The 26004-nt window shown below is 42.5% G+C and overlaps 1 protein-coding gene across 3 annotated transcripts in view; it reads right to left on the minus strand.

The window, feature by feature from the left end:
- LOC111863495 (BAI1-associated protein 3) overlaps window positions 1–26004 on the minus strand; it is a 214944-nt gene that overhangs the window by 80491 nt on the left and 108449 nt on the right. For 2 of the 3 annotated variants that reach the window (XM_033751088.1, XM_033751087.1), the window contains exon 5: window positions 24009–24084. In XM_033751088.1, the coding sequence (XP_033606979.1) occupies window positions 24009–24084 (76 nt within the window). The remainder of the gene's footprint in view (window positions 1–24008; window positions 24085–26004) is intronic. The other variant, XM_023849845.1, reaches the window with a different exon arrangement.

Below are 26004 nucleotides of genomic sequence, written 5' to 3' on the forward strand. Positions count from 1 at the left end.
CAGAAAATCTGGTAGCGCCGGGAACTGAACCTGGGACCTATGGATCTGTAACCATGAACTATGACCACTAGACCATAGAGGGGATCCTGCTGTATTATGACAGAATATAAATTTGCCTAAAGATTTCGTATGCCAAATATATACGCACATTACTGCCAATAACAAACATGGCGACGATGTTAAAATTTGAGGTTATGTCTGTCCCGCTCAATGCAGTCGGAATCAGTGGGCCTATTGGCGGAAGTATGGCATAGATACAGATCAATAAATCCCGTACTTAATAAATTATAATTTCCGGGAAACTTATCAGAATGAAAGTACGAGTCATTAGTTGTTAAGAAGTTATTTCCTGTTTCATTTACATAACCCGCAATAGTTTCAAATATACACTCTCGCAAGGTCACTAAAATGTATTAAAACTTTCAAAATATGACCAGATACTTTATTTTTACGGATATATTAGACACCAGATTATATAAAGACAAGAAATTGCCGCTTCTTTTGACTGAGTTATGTCGTTCAGAACTGGTAAAGGATAAACATTCAGTTATGTGCTCTTAGTGCATATATAAGCTTTAAGAGATTGTAAAGTGGCTAGTAAATGTGGCGACAGTGATGCTATATCCGGTACTACGTGGTAACAACTCGCCGCCAGTTTGCTGCAATACACGTCATTAATCCACGTCACAAGGTTCAACAGGTGGGTGTGTGTCGTTGAAATCCGGGGAATCCCTTACTTCTATCGCCTCTAAATCCTGGATAACTGGCCAGATTCCAAATCAATTGCAACGTATAGATCCACTGGTCGCTGTTGTTTGAATAACATCACAAAACAACATACTGTCACGTGAAGGGGGTACGCGTGACGAAATGACGGGTTCTAGTTCGGGTGAGTGGATTTATTAGCAGCTTGGTTACAAACTCTTTTAATTACACTTAAATTACAGCGCTATCGCTGATTTACATGCTTCATGATCCACTGTTACATACACACACACGGTTTCTCTTCGTAATGAATCTCAACACAAAAACTGTCACTTCAAATTACTCCAAATATTACACATAATTAAAGTCTTCCAATCACACGCCAAATATTCACACGGCGAACTTCCCGTGATTGTCACTTAAACACTCTGAAACACACTCAAATACTCCCATCAGTTCTGTCTCTAACTGTCGTTAAACAGCCTATATTGTTGGAACGTGTTTACCGAGCGATCGCATAGCAACGGTCATGGCGCCGACCGCATAGAAAACACCGCACTCCCATTATTGCCTTACATGTATTCGGTCGCGAGGTGTTTAACGGTCAGTTACCTAGCAACGCTGTGTCCATCCACGTTACAATATGACGGACGGAGCGTGTTGCATATGACACTGCTGGCACATTCACTGCCTCTGTAAGTTGCTCCTAATACAAACCCATTTCGCTTTCAAAGAATTGGAGGTTCTCAGAACCGTGATAATGAGGAGTTATATCTTTTTGGATATAACTCCGTTGGCCTCAACCAGATGACATGGAGTTATATCCCAAAAGATAGAACACTTCAATTGCTGTATAACTCTGTCTCACTTCGTAAGTCTAGTCGAAACTGAAGCTGAGTGTCTCTTCGCAGAATCTTTGTCCGCCACAGTCGATTCGACTTGGCTGGACTCGATTCAGCTGACGTACCAATAGTTTCGAAAGGAATTTTATGAGTTCGTGTTCGGGAGACGTCTGCTGCAAGTCTCGTGCAGGGCACAAGCTAACAGAGACCGACTGTGGAGTAGCGGCAACGCTGTACCTTTGTATTCTGCAGGGTCACCCGGAATTATGACTGAGTCTCCGTATTAGTCTCGAATCCTTCAAGGCGGAGACCAGGACAGACATCTTCATATAAGCTACAACCACCTCCTTCCAGATACATGAGTGTTCACATTTCATAACTGTTTAACTATTTCATACAGTGCTACATGCCCCTGAAGCGGAAACCCAAAGATTACAGAAATGGAGCAGAGTACATCCTGAGGCGCTAGTAACTTCTCAGCTTGTCAAGAAATTCCCAGAATTTGATTCAATAGGAAAGGATTATTACGGAGCTTACAAGAGCTTACCACTAGTCTCTATCCCGTACCACACGAATCCAGCCCCTTCTTACGCCTTTAAAATCAATTTTAATATTAACCTCTTATCTCTGTCTAGATCTCCCAGGTGGCTTCTCGCTTCGCTGAAACTGCGTCCTTACGCCAAGAACTAATCAGTCCTGACTGATCCGGTGAATGCTTACACTGTAGTCATCTGGTTTATGACGAAGTGTAAAATATAAGTCACCCCTGACTTACTTCATTCAGCACCACGCCATGAATATACGTATATAGAGGAGTGGCGATATTGCTCTAACATTCCTAGTTCTGACATCAGATGGAGGCGAGCGGTCAGTTTCTTGCGCCTGCCACTTTACTCCCGGGGGAACAGGCCCGTATATTTCTTGTATAGGAGAGTGGGTGGGCCCCAGAGCCGGGCTGGACGGGTAAAGAAGAGAAATAACTTTTGCGCCTATGGGGAATTGAACTCCAATACAATTCGTAGCCTAGTCTCTATACAAACTGCGTAAAATGTTAAATTATTAATATATACGAAGCACTTACTACTTCCATCTTCAGGGTGAAACTTCTACCATGAAGATAAATGCAGAATGTTCACCCGAAAACAAAATATAAGTCATTTAATTTTTATTGTATGTTATTTCCCAGCGACTTGACTAGAAATCATGGGATGGAACTTAAGGTAAAAAAAAACAAGACTGGCCTTTACACGCTTCTTTTCAAATGACTTCAAATATTTTAGAAGGAACCGTGTCCGTAGGGGCTAATGCGTATTCAGAGAACTTATCACATAAGAGGCAAACCCATGTTGCAACTGAACTCCGTTACAGCCACTGACTGGAAAATACATTCTCGATTCAAACAGTCTGAAACTTGAGACTGCCAGTGGTTATCCAATTTACGCTAAAAGCTTTTTTGTAAGTAATCACTAAAGAAAAATCTACAAAAGCTACAAATTATCACAAAAAAAATAATTCTTAATGTGGTGGTACCAAAGGCTGTCAGTGAAACCCATATGCACGCTTATAATCACAGAGTTGCGTGACAGAATTTCCAGTAGGGAATTTATTGTTCAAGGTGTCAGAATATATGCGTGTTCTGATACAAATGCTAGCAGCTATTGTGTTCAGTAAACGTGCCGAGATTAGGGAGAGAAAGTAATTAAAGACACCCCAGGGGACCACATTTATTGCAAAGAATCACTTAATCCTACAAAATGCACAGTGATCAGTTTAATACGAGAACGTCAATAACGAAGACAAACGTAATGACATTTCAATGAAGAACCTGTCAACTGTAAAACGTTCCTCCATAATCGATTATGGGCTAATTTTAGTGTTCCACTCAAAAGGGCTTTGCTGTCACAAAAGAATTATATGCACTGCTCGGCAACAGCGCGGTGTACATAGCTTCCGCTACTGAGTGCTGAATAGGGAGGTTGTGAGATGCAGAAGCAGTATTTATTTTGTTTCAATTCCTCGGAAACTGCGAGACTCAAATAAAAAGTGCATTGGACATAAGGTATGTGTTTTTGTCTGTCTGCAGCCTTTGTTCGTAATATTTCTCGCTCCGACAGATATTCAGCGAGTTACTGGTGGCATACAGACAAAGCAGCGTGTAGTAAACATCTGTCATTCTTTTTCTCACATTAACAGAAACCTGGATGTATCAAATCCCTTATTAAATCCCCCAAATACAGAATTTTATTACAATCCATTCAGCGGGTCTCAATTTCTTTCATGTGTATAACGGAAAGAGAAGGTAGAAGAAACAGAAAGAGATTATTGGGAGTTCCAGTGGGGTGAGAATGCAATTAACGACTGTAGGGGGATTCGTGAATGGAGGTAGCTTTGTTATGACAGGGTTGTAGTCCTGAAGGGAAAAAAGGTAAAGCTATCTTTGTAACGGGCCACGGAGGTCCATAGGGTTGTGAGACATCGAGGCTCCCATGTTTTCTAGACAATGGCGGTGAGGTTGTCAGCCTAACGCGCCGGCCGCCCTTTACCTCAAGGAATACTCCTGGTACTCATTTCTGTTAGAGGCTGAGTCGATCCCAGGGTCATAGTGCGGCTGGAAGGATTAGTTCAGTCAAAAAAGAAATCCAATGACATCGGGAATCGAACCCGCGACCCTGCGGCTTGCAGTACAATGCCTCAACCAACTACACTACCGCGTGCCCCCAGTCCTGTAGGAATATATAAGAAATTTTAATGAATATTCGGAAAGATAAAGAAACTTTGAAGTGTTCTGTCCCCTGGGCTCTGAGACCATATAATCCAGTATAAGCTTTGCCTCCATCTTCAGGGTCCAAGACTAAGCCGAGCTGCATACATGGCGTCTGTGGGAAAGTTTAAATTATATTTGGAGAATCTAACTTAGTTGGAATGATCGTTGCCTGAAATGGAGAGCATAAATCGATCACTGATTTGTATAAAAGCAAAGTTGCCCCTCTGATTAATTAAACACCACGACATGAAGACCTATGAAGGAATGGATGTATAGCTCCATGCATTCTTAAATTCGTCAGCAGATGGAAATTAGTGCCAGCCTCACGTTCCGCGCACTGTCAAATATCCATTTGATGGAATGTGGAGGGTTTCCCAGAGCCGGTCTGGATACTGCGAAGTGTAAAAAGAACCTTGTCTCTGATCGAACTCCGATTCCCGGTCGTGCAGCCAATACCGACAGAGTTCTAGGTACAGGCATTCAGTTACATTTCGCTAGCCTGAAAACTTGGAGTAAAACGGATGTCATGCAGTACATATTCTTCACAGGAAGTTGTCCTTTGTTACGCTGAGAAAGGTTCCGGAATCCTTGGTTACCTGAGAGCCCGTCACGAGGGCTCAGTCGATGCAGGCGCTGTCCTGATATGTCTTCTGAAGAAACTGATGTGAAACATAAACTTGTTCTAACTTATTTATTTCTAATCTCTGAATTAGAATTCTCAACCTCTCTAAAGAGTTATTTGTTGCTCATTGCAGCCGCTACAGCTCAACCGTTAGAGCTACGAGCTAAACGACCGGGGTTCGATTCCAGGGATGAGTAACTTTTTTCTCTATTCCACAGCATCCAGATCGCCTCTCAGACCAACTAAACCTCCCACCCAACTGGTTGCAAGGGCTTTTCACCCGTGGATAAAGCGTTAGGAACGTGAAGCTGACAACTCACCTCCATCCAATGCCGAAGCCGAGATAGTTGTAGCTACATCTCCACTCCACCAAACGTCTTCATGGCGTGATGCTTAATTAATTGAACAGATGGTCAACTTTACATTTTACCTTTACAGTTACATTAAATGAAAAGGATAGCAGCTTATAATAAATTTTCCTTCAACCTGAAATTGCATTCTGGCCCTTCCTGACACATTCATGTCCGCGTTCCTGTTCGCTACAAATATTTCCATGAGTAATCCTTGATTCATTTTTAATCAGTACTAAGCTCATCGAATAATGAGGAGCTTCATAACTTGTACTCATCTCAAAGTATAATTAGAATGATCAAGTCAAGGAGGATGAGGTGGGCAGAGCATGTAGCAAGAATGGGAGAGCAGAGGAATGCATATAGGATATTGATGGGAAAGCCAGAAGGAAAGAGACCGCTGGGAAGACCAATACGTAGGTGGGTGGACAATATTAAAATGGAACTTAGAGAGATACGATGGGATGGTATTGATTGGATTGATCTGGCTCAGGATAGGGACCAGTGGAGGACTCTTGTGAACACGTTAATGAACTTTCGGGTTCCATAAAGTGCTGGGAAATTCTTGAGTAACTGCAGAATTGGCGGCTCCTCAAGAAGGGCTCAGCTCCATGAGTAAGTAAGTAGTCCAATTTTTCGGTTAATAATCTGAGATATGGACCCTTTGATTCATCTCAGCGTTACCCGGAAATAAGCTCCGTGCCACTGTCTAATATTAAAGACTACAGGGGGGGAGGCTGTGGGTATATTGCCGCGGCTGACAAGTCCGCTCCATTAGGATGATGGAACGTGGGGGGTTCCCCGCGGCGAACCACAGGACTCAGCACGCACTCAGTGACACCCGCCTGGAGACTGAAGGAGACTACCCGTCACACAAGAGAAACAGAAAAATTCCCTCCGCTTTGTTTTAGCTTAATGGATCGGTTTTGTCTGGGTTCATGTCACCGCCACTTCTGAAGAAGCTCGCGTTGTCAACAGATTCACTAAATCCGTATTCAGTCTTGGTATTAGGCTGTAAGGACCTGACACGGCAACTGGTAATTTCACCGTGACGTCACCTACGATGTCTACGAGTATATATCGATCCTGAGTTTTATCGTGATTCTCCTCAGTTTCCCCATGCAAATGTAAGACTAATATTACCTAAAAGTAGGCCACTAGGGCTTAACGATAGATCAGTCGCTGATTAGGCTATGATATGAAAGAACGGAGTTCGATTCCCGGCAGAGGCAAGAGATGTTTGTCTTCTCCATAATGTCCAGACCGGCTCTAGGGCCCCCCAGCCTCCTATACAATGGGATATCCCTTCGGGGATAAAGCTGCAGGAGCGTGAAGCTGACCACTCACATTCATGCACTGCCTGGGTCAAGATTGGTGGAGCTATATCTCCATTCCATTACACATCTTCATCGTGTCGCGGGTAATTAATTAAGTACAGGGAGAACTTCACTTAGTGATACCATAGCGCTGAGTCCTGCACAAGAGATACCCCGCATTTCTTAAAAACTGAGATGTCGTTACTTTTACCGTGTGAAGAATAGTCCGACCGTGGTCATTATCCCGAGTCAAATAAAATCCAGTCCGTATGCTCCTTATTTCTTTAGGATCAATTTTAATATTATCTGGTTATTTAAGCCTAGATTTTCCACACTAGATTTGTTCAAGTTTTCCGAATAAGCAGTAGAAAAATTATTGCTAAATAAACACAAAATGTATTCTACAAAGCAGATATAACGACCGGCAATGCGCTGAGCCTAGTTCACAATGAGGCGACGGTTGTAAAAAAAATGGAATAAAAATTTCTTGACTTCCTAAATTTCTTCTAACTACCAGTAACCCCGTTAATGGCATTAAGACGTTTAAACGATACCATTGCAATAGTTTATTGCTTTCCTATCTGATGCTCTGACATGTGAAACAGATGTGTCTTGTGAACCGAGCTTATGAGAACTATCGAAACGCAGAATGTTGTTGCTACCTGATTAACCTGTTTACATTCACTCTTTAGATGTGGCGAAGCCAGTTCAACTTAAGACTGTACAGGACAGGGACACCTCTGTGGTCTAGTGGTCAGAATTCCTGGATACAGATAAAGAGATCCGGGTTCGATTCCCGGCGCTACCAGATTTTCTGAGAAGTAGTGGGTCTGGAACGGGGTCCACTCAGCCTCGTGAGGATATTCGAGGAGCTATTTCGAGGAAATAGCGGCTCCGGTCTAGAAAACCGAGATTAACGGCCGTGGGGATCCGTTGCGCTGACCACGCTATACCCTCTAACAGCTAAAGTTGGCACTAACTTCGCCAACAAGCGGCGGTCGCTCGGTCGGTATAGTTCGCTTGCGGACTAAAAGCACGGTTTTTGTTTTTTTCTTTGTAACAAGATAGGGACAAATTTTCTCCTGTGTCCCAAGTCATGTGATTCTGTGAACATGGAGACAAAATTTCGAGAATTTCTCCACAGCCTACGTAACGATCAGCTTCTGCATGAACCCTCTGCATCACGCCATCAGTATATGTATTATAAGTGCGAAACCTTAAAATTACACGTAGGGTATAAACGTAGGCTGATCACTTAATGAAGGCCACGGAATGAGAGTTGAAACCGCGCAGTGAGCTGATGTATTACAAATTGATACGTGAAACCATATAAGTGCAGTAAATGTAACATGAAATTATCCACGTGGATTTTTTTTTCAAATAATTGGTTATTACTAAAGCCATAATAATTAAGCTTCAAAGAGTGTTTGCATAGAATTAATTCGAAAATGTACATTTGCATTCATTAACATCGCGGCATGTGTGCAAGCAACCCATCAGTGTACACGTACACCATTCCACTAAACATATTCTGATGTTTTGTCCCCTAGTCTCTACATCAAAATAACCAAAATCACATAATTCAGCCAGAGTTTTAGAAAGTACTGTGTATTTGTTGGAGTTCTTTTTAACAAGAGAATCTGCTTGGCCAATATGATGACCAGACTGCGAGGAGCTTGCAGTCCGCAAGCGAACTATGCCGACCGAGCGACCGCCACTTGTAGGCGAAGTTAGTGCCAACTTTAGCGGATAGGAGGTGTCACATGGTCAGCGCAATGGATCCCCACAGCTGTTAATTTCGGTTTTCTAGACCGGAGCCGTTACTTCTCCATTCAAGTAGCTCCTCAATTATCCTCACGAGGCTGAGTGGACCCCATTCCAGAAACACTACTTCTCAGAAAATCTGGTAGCGCGGAGAACCGAACCCGGACCTCTGGATCTGTAGCCAAGAATTCTGACCACAAGACCACAGAGGCGATAGCTCGATGAGGAAACCGGAATTTTATACCCGACAGGGGTATAATATTTTTCTGTTCTTCACAGCTGCTATACTGGCCACGGAACTCAACCAGCTTCTCCCACAGGGGGCACTTGGGTCTATATTCTTTGGAGCAAAGCATTCACATCCCTCCACCTAATGCCGAGGTTATACGAGTATATGGCGCTACACCTCCATCCCCTTATACGTCTTCGTTGTGTGATATGCTTACTGAGTACAGAGAAAACTTAACATTTATTTAACCATTCAACAATAAACCATATAAGTTAGAGCGAGCTGGCAAAAGTCAGTAAAAATTTAATGCTCTGTTCTGTTCAGAGCGAGTCACAGAGAGACCTGCCTCTGTTATCTTAGAAGACGGGGCTATATTTCAAAAGCCCTTGGTCCCGACAGGGCCCGGAACCAAGAATGACTGTACTGGCGAAGGCCAGCAGCAGATTACTACTGCACTGTCTACATAAATGATATTAAACTTAAACTGATTTACAATATCAGACGCAACTACAAATATCATCTTTTAATAGTACGTACACTGAACCTCCTGTGACACGTTCAGTATTGGTTCTAAAAGGCTTTTGCATAGTTCAGGTGGTTAGTCGCCCGCTATATCTTCAAATATTCGGAAGAATTTGACTAAAACAATTCTGGAGTCTGTAGTTTCTACCTTTTGGTATACCACGAAATTATAGCCTAGCAGATGAAGTGTCTTCCTAAGATCAGTATCCATAATTCGCTTCCGTTTCTGGCGATCCATCACCGTGCCTGTCTGCAAGAGTTCCTGTTAGGGCGTCTGAGTTGGAGCCCTTAAGCCTCCACGTCCTATTGGTCCTATTGACTGGGCTATGTCGCAACACATAACAGATGTAACAGACGCCCTGGTTTCTCATCGACCTCTTGAGCTACCAAGATGTATCCATAACTGCATAAAGGTCACAGGCGAGGCTGTGCCAAAGCTTAGGCAATTAGACGCCGACTTCCCATCGCAAAGGCCCGGGTTCAATCACCAGAGCAGTCCGTGTGGGATCTCTGGCGGTGATAGCGGTACTGGCTGGTTTCGTTACAGCTCCATACACCTCTAGCATCCTGGGCTGGTACAATAGGCACATTTGAAGCCATAGTAAAGGGGAGATCGGTCGTGCCTGATCCATAAATTTATAATGATAATGTCACGTGTATTAATGGCCATAGACGGGGTTTGAAATCGATGTTTCGATTTATTAACACCTCGTACAATTAATTCGTACTTACAAGCAATACAACACTATCGCTGATTTACACTTTCTGTAGTTCACCGTTACACGCCCACTAGTATCCTCAGTCTTCACTAGTCGTATCCTGGTAACAGAATTAAGACGGTCTCATTGTGACTAAATCTTCTAATCAGATATTAAATGTTCAGAGGCTGAGTTCTAGTTCTTCTTCAACTACCAACTTCCCCGTGACTATCTCCTACCGACAACTGACCTCAGTTCTCATTCTCATACTCTCTGTTGTACTCCATTGTACTCCCATTCTCTTGACTCTCCTCCTTCCACATTTCTCTTACAGCTTCTGAACTGCCAGTTCCAATTCTCTAATTCCCCTAGCTACGAACAGACTCTCCTTATGTAGCCTCGGATCGGGCACCATGGAAAACACCGTCTTCTCTTGTCGAGTATTGTTGTGCTACCTAGCAACTAGTTGTAGCACGGTCCACAGAGAACACAGTTCCTATTGCTGTGAGTTCGCTGGAATGTGTATAATGAGTCGTTGCCTAGCAATGAGCATATGTGTCACATCAATAATAATAATAATATTAATAATACATGTCGTATATATAATGCAGGCAGACAGAGAGATTAGATAGAAGGGCCGACAGAGAGATAGAGAGATAGAGAGACAGACAGACGGCCGGACGGACGGACGGACGGACGGACGGATGGACGGATGGATGGATGGATGGAGAACAGGAGGAAGTTCTAAACAGGACAAGCAGAATATCTAAAAGTGCTCAAGCGATGAGTGACGAAGTGGGAGACTTACCCGCCAGCAGATATACTGCATATCGTTAAGCTCGTACAGCGAAATCGTGGAATTAAAGTCATGTCACCGAACGTCACGGTCGAGTGGGCAGCACTACTGCTTCGTACCTGAAAGGTACCGGTTTCAAATCTCAACCCGCGTAATATCGATTCTCAGTGGGATTTCTGCTGTATTCCGTCGAAGGGTCCTGAATACATTCTGCTGACAGTTGTGCTTACTTCTTCCCCAATTCTGACAGGAAGATTCCTTGTCAGACACATTCCAAAAAACCGAGAACGGAAAGAAATATATGAACAGAGAACAACACTCAATCCTTTTAGATTCTTTATTTTCTTTTCCCTTTCGGAGCTAAACATTTTCCCTTTCATCCAGAGATTTCGAGGGAAGAGACAGACTGCACATGAGGTCTGGATACACTGAGACAGAAGGACGCGTTCAGAGGACAGGAGATGCCAGAACGATACTAGCTTGCAGGACATAGGAACCTATATGAATATATCACTCGTACTTACTCATACAGCTGAGCCCTTCTGGAGGAGTCGCCAATTCTGCAGCTGCTCAAGAATTTCCCAGCATTTTATGGAACCCGAAGGTTCATTACCGTGTTCATAAGAGATCTCCACTGGTCCCTATCCTGAGCCAGATCAATCAACTCCACACCACCCCATTCTATCTCTCTAAGATCCATTTTAATGTTATACAGTTATGTATAAGTCTTCATGGTGGCCTCTTTCCTTCTGGCTTTCCCACCAATATCCTATACGCATTCCCCTTCTCCCCCATTTGTGCTACATGCCCTTCGCACCTCATCCTCCTTGACTTGATCATTCTAATTATACTTGGAGAAGAGTAAAATTTATGAAGCTCCTCATTATGCGGTTTTCTCCAACCTCCTGTCACTTCATCCCTCTTCGGTCCAAATATTCTCCTCAACACCCTGTTCTTATACATGTATGAACAAATATTAAAAAATGGGGGGAAATTGCAGGAAAGCAGGAGAATGAAAAATAAATAAATTAGCACGATTAGTAATTAGTACGGAACCAGTGGAGGGCTCTTGTGAACACGGTAATGAACCTTCGGTTTCCATAAAATGCTGGGAAGTTCTTAAGTAGCTGCACAATTGGCGGTTTCTAAGTTCCATGAAGTCAGTTAGTTAGTAATTAGTCAGGCAGTAACAGTGTACCCGTATGTGCAATTAAAAATTAATATAATAGACGAGTTCTATAGAAAAGTATTCAATGCTTTCAAAAAGGTATTATGATTAAATGGAACGAGATATAAAGGGCAACGTTGCGTTGACGGAAACAGCAACTCACGAACTCCCCCCCCCCTCTTCAAAGTAATCAACGTATGTCGTTCTTGAAGTCACCACGTGGAGCGCTTCGGGCATAAAGAATCAAAATGGCGAACCAAGTTGAAACGGCGCAATGTCTCATAAGGTTTGTGAATAAAAAGTTATCCACGTTTTATGGGACTCTGTTAACATCCCTCCTCTTCGGGTACTCAAGACAGGACTTGTTAGGTTGTGCATGTCATTAACACAGATACCTTACGCAAAGCATGGGACAAGTTCTCACATCGTTTTGATCTGGTCCGAGTTACCCCTGGTGGACGACATTAAATAGTTATTGATGGATAAAAAAACTTTTTTAGTTACTGTTTCCAAAGATAAAATGATGGTTTTTGTGTCTCGTTAATTTACCCACAATACTTTTCTCAATGTGTTCAGTTCTATTGTAATAACTTTGTATTATATGAAGAGTAACTTAAGCTGGATGCAGGGGTGTAAGACCACATTTGGGCACCATAAACTCTAGACTCTAACGGATCCAATAAAGCACCAATTAAAGATAATTCTGTGTTTGTTTTCGCCGTATATTCAAACAACCAGAAATATTTTCTGATAAAAGCAATTTTCCCTTTAAGCCAGATTCGTTTTAGACAGGATTTTATATAGAATTATTAAGTTTATTTATGGATAATTTATTTGTTCGACGCTCAATATCTATTTTACCAGCTCACTGGCAGAATTTATTATTAATGGAACATCTGGATGACGGTTCATGTCAGGTCTGACACAATGATGGGCTAACAAACTGACTGGCTTTAAATTTAACAGAATAACAGGTGGATTTGATTTTTAAATTATACATATTTACATCTCTGATCGTCCAACTGAATGTTTATCTAGTCCGTTATGTACAGTGACCATTTGTTTACATTTATTTTTGGTAATTACTGTATTGCCCTGATTTTCAGGACGGGTTCTATTACAAAAAAACAGCACAAATTTTAACTTTTCTCTATGCAACGTATGAAATAAGCTGATTTTACTAATTTGGGTGGGCTGATCATAAAAATTACAGTTAAAAATTGTGTTATGAAGAACTTTTTATTGTCACCTATTTTAGAATGAAAGACAGTTGGACCTATGCAGGCCTACCTTATATAGTACAAGGAAAACTGAACTAAAGCACACACAACTAAAGTGAACGACACACTAAAAATGAAAACTGAAACGGCTGCTAATAAAGATGGGATGAAAATATCTTACCAAGAGAATTAACAACAGCAACAACAACAGCGATTTGCCTGAGGGTACTAAGGACAAAGTGTACAGGATCATTCATAAGTCCGTGAAACATTTTAACAATTCACAACAAAGGAACTATGCATCATATCATGGTAATTCTCACACCGACAGAGAGTGAATTTCTCCAAATCCTTTTCTTAAAGTCATTGCCCGCTAATCTCAGGGATCTTCGCAACTATATCACCGCTGCTTTCGTTCTGATCAACCGTGATATGCCGACACAGGTGTGGGACGAAATGGATTAGCACACAGATGTCTGCAAAGGTGGACACATTGAGCATTTGTGAACTATGTAGAAAAATCTTGGTAAGTTTATCTCTATTTCAGTGTCATAAAATTTGGTATCCGTAGTTCATTTATTGTAAATTTTCAAAATGTTTCACAGACTTACGGATAACCCTGTAAAGGGTAGTGGTCTCCCAGTTAATAAGAGTTGCCTGATTATGGCCTGCGGACGGCCGAAACATGTAGCAACAAGAACAACGAATGTACATAGTTAATGATATTTTAAAATATTTAACAAACACTTTTTAGTGAATTAAATATATTTTAGTGTCTTTTAAGAAAGGCCTGGCTTTGTTGCAATACAGACGGAATACGTGTATTTTACAATTTATAATGGTGTCCAAATGCAACAGGATGCTGAAAGTAATAATAAAATTATATTATGCAGTTTGAAAGAGTGCCGTTATTTAAACTAAAGAAACTAATAAAACATAATTTTATAACATTAAAGTTCACAAAAATTATGAGAACAGTAAGAAATGTTGAAAAAAATAAAGTGAACGCCGTTAGTCTCAAAAATTCACTAAAAGACGGTGACAAAACGAAAAATATGTGTCCTGGTCTGGTATCAGCGTAAGGTAAAATTGCTTAAATAATTGAGCACTACACCATAAAGACGTATGGGAGAGTGGACGTATAGATCAACATTTTCTTGACCTCGGCACTAGTTGGAAGTGAATGGTCAGCTTCACGCCCCAGCCGCTTTACCCTAGGGAAAGAGCCCCCGGTACCCATTGTGTAGGAAATTGGATGGATCGCAGAGATAGTCTGGACGACTTCGAGAAGAGAACATTCTTGCCTCCACCGGGACTCCTACCCCTCGGTTGTCCAACCCGTAGCCAGTCGCTATGCCGACTGAGCTATCCCTTACTTACTTACTTACTTACTTACTTACTTACTGATGGAGCTGAGCACTTCTGGAGGAGCCGCCAATTCTGCAGCTACTCAAGAATTTCCCAGCATTTTATGGAACCCGAAGGTTCATCACCGTGTTCACAAGATCCCTCAACTGGTCCCTATCCTGAACCAGTTCTATCCAATCCATACCATCCCATCCTATCTCTCTAAGCTCCATTTTAATATTAACCTCCCACCTACGTCTTGATCTTCCTAGTGGTCTCCTTCCTTCTGGCTTCCCCACGAACAGACTATATGCATTCCTTCTCCTCCCCATTCGTGCTACATGTCCTGTCCATCTCATCTCCTTGAATTGATCATTCGTAATTATACTTTGAGAAGAGTACAAGTTATGAAGTCAGTATCCTGCGACCGACTTCAGAAACTGTCACATACCCGAGGGCTATATGGTACCCACTGTGAGCTATGGTATGCATATTACAAGATGATATTCGGAAAACAAATTTCATTCATACGAGGATGAGGACTCGAGAAAGTCTGTAAGGCTCAAATGATGTTTCGTTGCTAATACGAATACAGAACTCAAAACCTTTCTGTGACATTTTATTGAGACTGAATATTATATAATCCAAGTATAACGACTTTATCTTACATGAATAAAAAATAGTAGTCATTATTAATAACCGAACAATGCCGTCTTCTCGGACGTGGCGCCGTGTAGATATTTTCTTAACCGACGTTTCGGAGGAACATACGCCTCCATTTTCAGGGTATAAGAAATCCTCGAGCGATGAACGGGCGTGAGTAAGTGTCTGCTCGCGGATTTATTATACCCTGAAGATGGAGGCGATACTTTCCTATGAAACGTCGATTAACAAAATATCTACACCGCGCAACAGCCCAGAAGACTGCATTCTTCATAGTCACGGCCGTGAAAACCTTAAATCTTACACTGTTAGTAACCCACCCATAAACTGAACAGTAGCATGAATAGCTCTATATGAAATGAAAATTCAGTAAACTGCGTAAAATATTAATATTTTTCAGCGGCTAAATTTAATAAAATCTTCTCGGGCTATCAGCAGTGTCACATTAGACCCTGACGACTGGAACAGAGATAGTGCCTGAAACGTCTGTAATTTTTAAGCAGCTGACATAGTTGGCAGCATCGAGAAGTTGTTAACACATGACTAATGCGCCTACAAATAATTATCTCCAAACAAAAACAAACTTCGTGGCTTTAGTCCGCAAGCGAACTATACCGACCGAGTGGCCGCCGCTTGTCATCGAAGTCAGTGCCAACTTTAGCGGACAGAGGGTGTCGTGTGGTCAGCGCAACGAATCCCCACGGCCGTTAACTTCAGTTTTCTAGACCGGAGCTGCTACTTTTCCATTTAAGTAGCTCCTCAGTTGTCCTCACGAGGCTGAGTGGACCCTGTCCCAGACCCACTACTTCTCAGAAAATCGGGCAGCGCCGGGAATAGAAACCCGGGACCTCTGGATCTGTAGCCAGGAACTCCGACCACTAGACCACAGAGGCGGTCACAAATAGTGATCTAATGATTGAAACTTGTAATAAGTGGATAGCAGTTTATTCTTGGTAATGTGGTAAAGCTGGACGGAGGGACAGAGATAATGCTTCTTTTCCTAAATCCATGTTCGTTAAAGTCTTCTATGTTACATTTCCTCCATACCAAGTGGTTCCCAAAAAATCTACCATCTCCCACCTTCCTTTGTTCAGCACCACCTTTCACTAACCACGTGGTCGCTCCGTGTTGGATAGCATCCTGCTCCTGTTTCGTCTCAGGGCTTCACTCCCGCTCACCGCTCACTGAAAGATCTACATAATCCTTTCGAAGGCACTGGAGTTCGAATACCTCCACCGTAGCCCTGCGAGTCTTAGGAAGCGACGAAAAGGGAACCCAATGCCTGGGGGTATATCTGGGCCACCCTGTTCCTGGGGGATATAAATACGGGACCTGGCCCTCCAGGTTGGGGGGAGGGGGGTCTCAAACCTGAAGGCGCCTCCACATTACTCGTGCTCGTGCTCGTGTGACTCGCTATGCTCGTGAGTAATGTGGACGATATGACAAGTCACGAGGCAAGCAAATTTTAAATTTAAAAACTATAGCCAATAAATTAAAATACGACTACAGCCTATACCCACTACGAGTAAATATACGGATCCTCACGCGCCGAAGCCTGGCGAGCAACTGAAGTAGTGTGGACGGAGATTTACGAGCACAAGTAAAAGCCAGACGAGTCTCCCGACGAGCACAAGCACGAGCACGAGTAATGTGGACGCGCCCTGAGACAGCAAAATATGGTCATGAGTCCCGTGGGACTCGGATCTGAGAATGACTGTGCTTGCGAGGTCCAATAGCAATTGTAAACAACAGATCCATCCTCTCGTGAGAGAGGATGTTACATGGGGATTATAACTGCAAGTGTTCGGTTGGAAAAAAAATTTGTTGGACGTGAGTCTCAAGGGGCTTGGCGCCAAGATGAACTGAGTGGCGGTAAACCGCCAGCCGAAAAGTAGCTCCGACCCGAAGGCATTACGCCTGAAGATGGCAACAAAAATGTTGGCCGAAAATTTAGAAATCCTTCAGCAATCTACGCGAATCATTCCCGAAAACCAAAGTAATTTATTAAAAAGATAGCATATATCGGGTATTCTACAGACCAATACCAATTACTATCCCAACAATGTTCTACAACATTAACACACTTCTACGTCTACTCCACTACAAACTACACACCACACAACCGACAGTTGAAACTGGTGCACAATAACATTTATACAGTTATGTAACATACACCGATTTATGGGTTCATCCTGTCCACAGAACTGCTAAAATTTACATTACCTGCATGAAACTTGCCACCGAATGCTAAGGCAGTTGGATTGGCTGCAATGATCAGTGACAAATCGATCTAATTTTAATATTATTACTGGCATAAAGCCCGTTAAAACTGTGACGGGAAACGGTTGGCTTTATCAGCAAAGTTACTGAATTCTAAGCATAAGTCATAGGGCCCAAACAATTTATGTGTAATAATAACTGAAGTTCTCACAAAGGTGATTATGAAGAGCACTATTTTCCGGGAAGTGATGGCACATAATATTGCAGAAGTATACCGACGTTTCGGAAGAATATTCTGCCTCTATTTCCATTGCCAAAGATCAAGTTGAAGAAAACAGTCTTCTGGGATGTAGCACCGAGTAGATGTGGTGTTAACCGACGTTTCGGAGGAACGTATCGCCTCCATCTTCAGGATAGAAGGATAAATAAGAAAATCCGCAAGCGAAGAGACAGTGAGAATAGGTGCAAGCAGACTAGTCTAGATACGTCCCTCCGAAACGTCGGTAAACACCCCATCTACACGGTGCCACATCCCAGAAGACTGCTTTCTTCATAGTCACCGCCGTGAAAACCTCAAATCTTACAAAGAGCAAGTTGTTTGCTTGTTCGGGTATAATTCAATCATGAAGATGGAGGCAGTATATTCCTCCGAAATTCCATGCTATATGGTCTCACATTCCACTCCTGCGCGAGTGTACAATTTACCAACGACAGACGTAAGAGATACCTGATTTCGCTAACTAGAAATCTTTTGAGAAGACAGCTTGTGCACTTACACTAATCCTGAGTGCACTAAGCGACGCTGAGGTACGCTGGAAATATTCTTCTTTCAAAGGCGGACACCGAAGTGCCAACCCAAACGTACATTCCACTGCGGTTTATTACTGCCTTTACTGTTCCTACCAGCAACTACTACCAAATCTCTTTTAACATACGTAATGAGAGAATAGCAAGTGTCAGCCTTTTCTGCAAGAGGCTACGGATGCTCTTCCTTAATGGGTTGCATTAGATGGACTTTGTTAAGAGCTTAGATTCATAAGTAAATGGAGTGTCAGAAACACGTCGAGAATTTCGTGGTTTAGTATGGGAATAATATTTCAATTTGTGTCCTGCATATGAGGTTGTGTTTCACAGGGACTGAACTTCCCCACACATTGAGGTCCTCAAACTAACTTCCCAGTGGAAAACTGTTACTTTAAACAACATAAAGTTATCCCTATAACAGGCCGTGAAGGCCCATGCGGTTGTGAGACGTTAAGGGTCTCACATTATCTAGACAATCGGCTCAAAGATGGCGGTAAGGTTGTCAGCCTTACGCGCCGGCCGCGCTTTACTCCCCAGGAAAATTATTTAATTAATTCCTGGTATTCATTTCTGTTAGAAGCTGAGTGAACCCCAGGGCCATAGTGCGACTGGAAGGATTAGGTCAACTGAAAAAAAATCCAATGACCTCATCGGGACTTGAACCCGCGACCTTTCGGCTTGTAGCCTAGCACCTCAACCACTACGCTACTTCAAAGCATGAAATTAATCTAAACAGAATTTAAAACTCCCTTTAATATCTCACATAAACACACTACATATCCAATTCAAATAGGTGAAGACTGTTTAGGAAAATATCGGGAAATTATCCATCGTCCTGTTTTTATTTAAACGCGTTTCGGAGGCTGGATTCTGACTCAGTCTTCAAGTAAAACCTACTCAGTTTGGACCAATCGATACAGCTAAACCTTTTTCCAAGTATAAGATTTACACCACTGATGTAAGCAACTTACATATTAAAAGAAACAACAAAATTCAGCATATGTAATAAACCAATTTCAATAGTATAAAACGAAGTGAGGTACTTTTCTTCTATAACATATCTCATACGCAGACCGCTACAAATAGAGTTTCATTTATCGACAAGTTTTCGGGAGCAGAACCAAATGGAACCATCCCTACTATGTCCTTGTAGTTACCCTACTCATGTTACCTGTGGGTGAAGGAGGAACAGATCTGTCTATTGAACAGTGTGATGGTATAGCCTCAGTTGAGAACATATTGGCTACTGAAGAAAGCAGTCTTCTGGGATTTGGCACCGTGTATATGTGGTGTTAACCGACGTTTCGGAGGAACGTATAGCCCCCATCTTCAGGGTTGAAGAAAAAGTTTAAGAAATCTCTTCAACCCTGAAGATGTGGGCGATACGTTCCTCCGAAACGTCGGTTAACACCACATATACACGGTGCCAAATCCCAGAAGACTGCTTTCTTCAGAGTCACCGCTGTGAAAGCCTCAAATCTTACATATTGGCTACTGTTATACATGGAACACGCACAGGTCACTCTAGAATAAGCAGTGAATGTTTTTGCTCAGGTAGTAGTCCCTAATCCATGCTGTCTGCCGGACCTTTAACGCATCGGACTTCCTGTATTGCTTGCAAGTCCAAACATCAGAGTCTAGTACAGTAAATGGTATACAGATAGCAGTAATGTCGCTGGTGTTTAAACTTAGTAATAAGCACGGCAAAGAGGACCGCTTAAGAGTAATATTCCAGAGGGAATAACGAATAGAAGAGAGGAAATGACAGTTTTCTCGAGCATAAATTTAATTGTTTTGCGTGTTCCATTGAATTTCGAGTCAAATGGTGTTTAGATGACATATAACAGGAAGTGATTTATTTCTGAGTTTCATTTCCAACAAGAGCCTCAGGTTCAATTCCATTATCGTAATCCATGATAGAGATAGAGACCTGAGGTTTTGGCTGTAGAACTGTTTGGATAATCTGCTATTACGTTCAAAGCCATTTCTTACTTTCGCCTATACTCTGATCAGTCACGGCTCTTAGGCAGAATTCTCCCCAGTAATGGAAGACAGGATTTCTTTCATCACAAATAAAACCAACGGATATTAACAGATACATTGTCCAGTCTGTCTGATGTCCTTCTTGGCTATCCTCAGCCCAATCCGAGCAATTCACGGATAACTCCTTATACTAATCCACGATTACTTTCCTTAGACCATTTTCTAATTAATTATTCTATATTTAACATATCATTTGGCGATATACAGGGTGTAAATAAATATATGTTACAACGCTCTGTGATAGATAGATGGGTTCAATGCGATCATATTTTGTTAATACACCCACGTCCGGAAACGCTTTGCTTACGCGCTGGGGCCTCTGAAATGTGAAGGAGGACGCCCTCACCACTTACCTCTGTGGTTACTGGTGACACCTAACATTTCTCCAAGAGGCCTTACCCGAGCTGCTGGAAGCGGTGCCTTTGGAAGTCCGTCGTGAAATGTGGTTCCAGCATGATGGCGCCCCAGCACACTGCACTGATGTCATCCGTGAGTATGTGGATGAAACCTTTGGGAACAGATGGATTGGACGTGGGGGCCCAATAACCTGGCCCCCTCGCTCTCCTGACTTGACTCCATTGGATTTCTTTCTCTGGGGATACATGCAAAGCCTGGTGTGTGAGACTCCAGTGGAGACGCAACATGATGTTGTCACAAGAATTTCAGTAGCAGCTGGAACCATCCAGGAAATGCAGAGGAGCCTTCAATGAGCTCAGCGTAACATAGCCAGGCGGTGCAGAATATGCAATGAAGTCGGCGGCCGCCATTTTGAGCAACTTTTATAACGTAAAACAACGATAACACTCCTTAATATAATACTTCAGTTTCCGAACATGGATGTGTTAACAAAATATGATCAGATTGAACACATCTATCTACCACAGAGCGTTGTAACATATTTATTTACACTCTGTATAGGCCGAGATATAGGCAGTGTCGTTAAAAAGACGTAAGCGCGAATAAAGCATAATATAGAGAAGCGAGGGGGACAAGCCCACGGTTCATCCAATTAGTCTACGAATGTAGACTAGGGGACTACAGAGGAAGTTGCTCTCTCGAGTAACTGTACATGAGAAAGAAGAAACGCACACAATCGCTGTGCACCGGAACAGGAAATGAAGTGCCAGCCATTAAAAATAACCTAGGCTTATTATTCCTACACACCATATCAGACATTTACCGTACATACTGTGACATGTAAAACCTTTTCCGAGTAACGTCTGTGTAAACAGGCGACAGTACAACAGCTGTTGCTAGGAAACAGCTCTATGTACATGTTTCCCCGACAATGAGAGAACGCAAGGTGAAGCCAGACACAGAAAATATACGAGGCTTATATTTGGCGGTGGTCAAGCTTACGGCCGTTCAAGTGACTAATGAATGTCTGTATGAGGGGTAGGCCTTCTCGGCCCTTGCACCGCGACCTACAGTGGTCTGGTGTGCTTTTCAAGTGACTAAGGTGCCGTTGTAGCATAAGATAATTAAGAGATGCATGATCTGCTCTGTAAAGCCTGTACCGACAGAGTGCAGAAGAAAGAATTTTCAGTAATATTCTATACGTGCAAAATGTACATTTGACGAAAGGCCAAACATATTCGTAAGAAACAAACCCATCTTCTCGTCAGAGAGGATGATACATAAGGCCTATTACCGCAAGACTTCGGCTGAAAACAACTCTGGTCGTGGGTCTCAAGGGGCTTCGCGCCAAGACGAACTGACTGGCGGTAAACCAGCAGTCGTAAAGTAACGTTGACTTTGACTTTGACTTGAGTTGTTGAGTCAGTGAAGAGATGCAGTTGTGAGAAGTGAGAAGTGAGAAGCTGGTAGCTGGGGCCGGGAACAGATCGGGAACCCAGAGGGAGTGGAACGTCCGCCGTTGGAAACCGCTACTAAGCAACGGTTATTGAATACTGAGAAGACTTTTTGTGCTCAGTAGTTGCAGAGATGTTTGGAGTGTGTAATTCATTGAGACTTTCATAGTTATTTGTAGTTTCGATTTGTAATATTCAGACAAATCCAATTACCAGTCCAAACCCCGTCAATAGTCAGTCAATCACGCGGTTATAATTTATTTATTTATTTATTTGAGGTTTATTTAATGGCTTTCTCGGTAGCTAATTTTATATATAGATTTACCTAAACTGTGGCTTGTGAGCTGTACGTGGTTCTTTTGAACCTCTAGTGAGGTTCGTGGGGGAAAATAAATGTTGGTCAATCCCTTTTTTCTTACAAATAAGTTAAAATATATAAAAAAAGTCTGCTGTGTGGAAAGCTTACGCCCAGATATTTGCCGCCATCCAATCTAAGCCTGCTTGGAGCTCCAATATTTCTGAAAATGATTGCATGAGGTTCCCATGTTCAGTAAGTTTGGCTGTTCCTTCCGTACAATACCCGTATATATGAAACGCTTAAGTAGGTTCCCGCTCCTCGCCAAGTGGAGTAAGTTCACGAGAACGCCAAAGAAGAAGGTCCTTGACTGCTCCAGTGAGAGAGCTACTGACAGGGGATACACGCGAAGCAAATAACAGAACGCAACAATTACGAGAGTACAACTCAGAAATGACGTTCGCATCAACGGGCGCGGAGATTGGATCGCCACATGGAAGTGGTGCATTTGTTTCCGGATACGGCCAGATTTACTACCGTATTTATGCATGTATATGCCGCACATTTTTTGCCAAAAATTCAAGAGGAAAACTGGGGTGCGGCTTATATTCGAAATATTCGAAATCACACTTCATTTAAAAAAATATATTCATAATTAGTAATACAGGGTGTTCTACTCCTGAAATAATATTCCAAGAAAATTATTTTTTCTATAATTTCTATCTGAAAATTGTGCTGCGGCCTATACACGCACGCGGCCTATACATGAGTAAATACGGTATTTTCTCTCACATAGATAGCCATATGAGTGAAAGACGCTAGGATATTGATAACTTAATATTTTAGTTTCTGCTGGAGGGACGCAGTAGCGTAATTGGCTGAGGCACTGCGCTACAAGCCAGAAGGTCACGGATTCGATTCCCGATGAGGTCATTGGATTTTTAATTGACCTCATCCTTCAGCTGCACTATGACCCTCGGGTCGACTCAGCTACTAACAGAAATGAGTATCAGGAATTTTCCTGGGTCTAAAGGGCGTTCGGGAAAGTAAGGCTGACAACTTCACCGATATCTGCGAGCCAATTGGCTAGAAAATGTGGGACCTCGACGTCTCACTACCCTATGGGCTTCAATGGCCAGTTATAAGGATAGCTTTACCTTCACCGGCCCTGGAGCAACAACAAAAGAGGTTAAAAACAAATCGATCTACGTGTGTGCCTCACTGGTCAGAAGCTGCGACAAGTTCACATTTGCTGAGCCATACACACGAAAGCGCCTAAAATGAAATCAGGTACGCGAATAAGTGTACAATATGTCGATATTTGTTTAATAACCTTTAAGATCTGCTAGAATGACGTGTGTTACTCCGGGTACAACTAGTTCAGTGACAGACCATTAGCTCCAGAGAACAATAAATTACGAAGAAACTCGAAGGAACCGCTCGATTGGAGTTGTACAGAGCTACTATGCCCTTTATGATTGGAGGGACTAAGAAAGCCATGAAGAACTTTAATCTGGACCAACGTATGAATCCTGTATATCTCGACTACGAAGCAGGAGTTCTACTCTGTGGACCGCGACGCAAGGTATACTTATGGCAAGACAGAGAACCTTGTATGGGAAGAGATCTATTGGCGACTCTGCATCAAAGGAGACAACACATTACGGACAGGATCTCGTGCAGAGCGTGAGAAGTTCTCGTATGTAATGTACATCAATGGGCGGCCATGACACTAGGGCTATGCCTCTATTGTTATTGTGCACGGACTTAGTTTTTCAACTGTCCACTACCTACGACACGACACCAGCGAGGTAAAGCTCTCTAGAGACCTGGCTTACCGTTGGGATCCTTGGCTTCCAACCCCTCGGCTTCCAGCACAATCACGTTCAGGACAACAATGGGAGGCTGTAATGAAAAACAAAAATCATGTATCTCAATAAATATGCAAATCACATATATTTGTACTTCTTCAACTTCCTGTGAGGTCCTCTCTTATTCCCTTCATTATCGAACGATACGTCCAGGCCAACGTTAAACGCCATCTCCAACGCATAACACACATAAGCCTTCCGGCCATCATGATGTGTGTACCTGCTCCTTCCTCTACATTGGCCTATGTTTACGTATGCATCTATTTTCTGTAGCCAGTCATTTATTTGTCAGTGGAATTCCTTTATATTCGTCTTAATAAAAATTCTAAATACTAAGATATCAAACATGTGATTATGATACACAGAATTACTGGGATTTTGGACTTTTTTCATCGTCCGGAATTCTAGGTAATGGAGGACATGACGTTTCGGAAATTGGATCTGCTTCCGTCTTCAGGTGAGAGAGCAAGACACCTACTCAGTTGGGACCCTTAGAAAGAGTTAATCTTAATCTTTCCAAAGGGCCCAACTGAGCAGGTGTCTTCCTCTCTCACCTGAAGACGGAAACACACCCAGTTTCCGAAACGTCGTGTCCTCTATTACCTAGAATTCCGGACGACGGAAAAAGTCCAAAACCCCAGTAATTCTGTATGTCACCCACAATCGTCAGAGCCCTTTAGAATTTATGTGATTATGATATTTTTAAGAGTTAAAATGCCTTAATTATAACTGACGAATATAAAATCGTTGAAGTAGCTGCGGTGTAGTTTCTGTACAGTGCTGCGTTGCAGATTCCTGCCGTGTTCTATCGCCATGAGTTTTATATTGCCACGTACAGTATATCTACACAAATGCTGTGCTGACGGAAACCAAAGTAACACGTGTAATACATAACATGGCGCTAGGATATGATATTCTGGCAGTCTATCGTAAATTGTCTCCGTTATATGACAGTAAAATACACCACATAAAAGTAAAATAAAGTTATCCTTGTAACAGGTCGTGGAGGCCCATGGGGTTGTGAGACGTCGAGGCTCCCACATTTTCTAGACAATCGGCTTACAAATAGAAGTGAGATTGTCAGCCTTACGTGCCGGCCGCCCTTTGCCTCCATGAAGATTCCTGGTACTCATTTCTGTGAGAGGCTGAGTCGACCCCAGGGTCATAATGTGGCTGGAAGGATTAGGTCAATTGAAAATTTCAATTATCTCATCGGGAATCGAATCCGCTACCTTCCGGCTTATAGCATAGTGCCTCAACCAACTACGCTACCGCGTGCCCACCCTACTGCACACACATCGACATTAAAGAATTATCAGTAGGCAAAGAATAGACACTATACAATGAGGAAGAAAAATGCTGCCCTCCTTCGTGACCTGTTACACAACACGCCAATATTTTAATAAATTCATGCACATCGCTGTATTTGTTAAGGCTACTATTTTATATTCATGACAGTGTAATAGTAGTGTCTATATATACTGATAATGATCAATCATTATTATAACACTAGTTTTCGCATGCATTGATAATGTCCTGCAGATGGTCGCTCCGACCTAAACATGTAAAGGATGAAAGATTAAAGAAAGGAAAAACATTTATCAGCCACAATGGACGGCGTTAATAATCTTTTATACTATTAAGCATTTCTTTCTTTCTATAATCTTTCGATTTCGAACTCATGCTCTTACCGTTTCCTGAAGCATGCAGTCAACTTCTCCTCACACTAAGAAACTAGCAGTGCCTAGCACTAAGCCAAGGGAAGCTGCCATACTGCATGAATGTCAACTGCACTGAGACGCGACACCCAAGGAATCGAGGTTCTATTCTAGTAGGGGACAAGAAATTGGTCTCCTCTGCACAACATCTAGAACATCTAGACGGAACGTGAGGCCCACCTAGCCTACTACCCAGTAAATACTTGGAACTTTTTCCGGGCCAAAGTGGTTTGTGC

The sequence above is a fragment of the Cryptotermes secundus genome, unplaced genomic scaffold, assembly GCF_002891405.2.
Source record: "Cryptotermes secundus unplaced genomic scaffold, Csec_1.0 scaffold34, whole genome shotgun sequence".
In the NCBI taxonomy this organism is placed as follows: Eukaryota; Metazoa; Arthropoda; class Insecta; order Blattodea; family Kalotermitidae; genus Cryptotermes; species Cryptotermes secundus.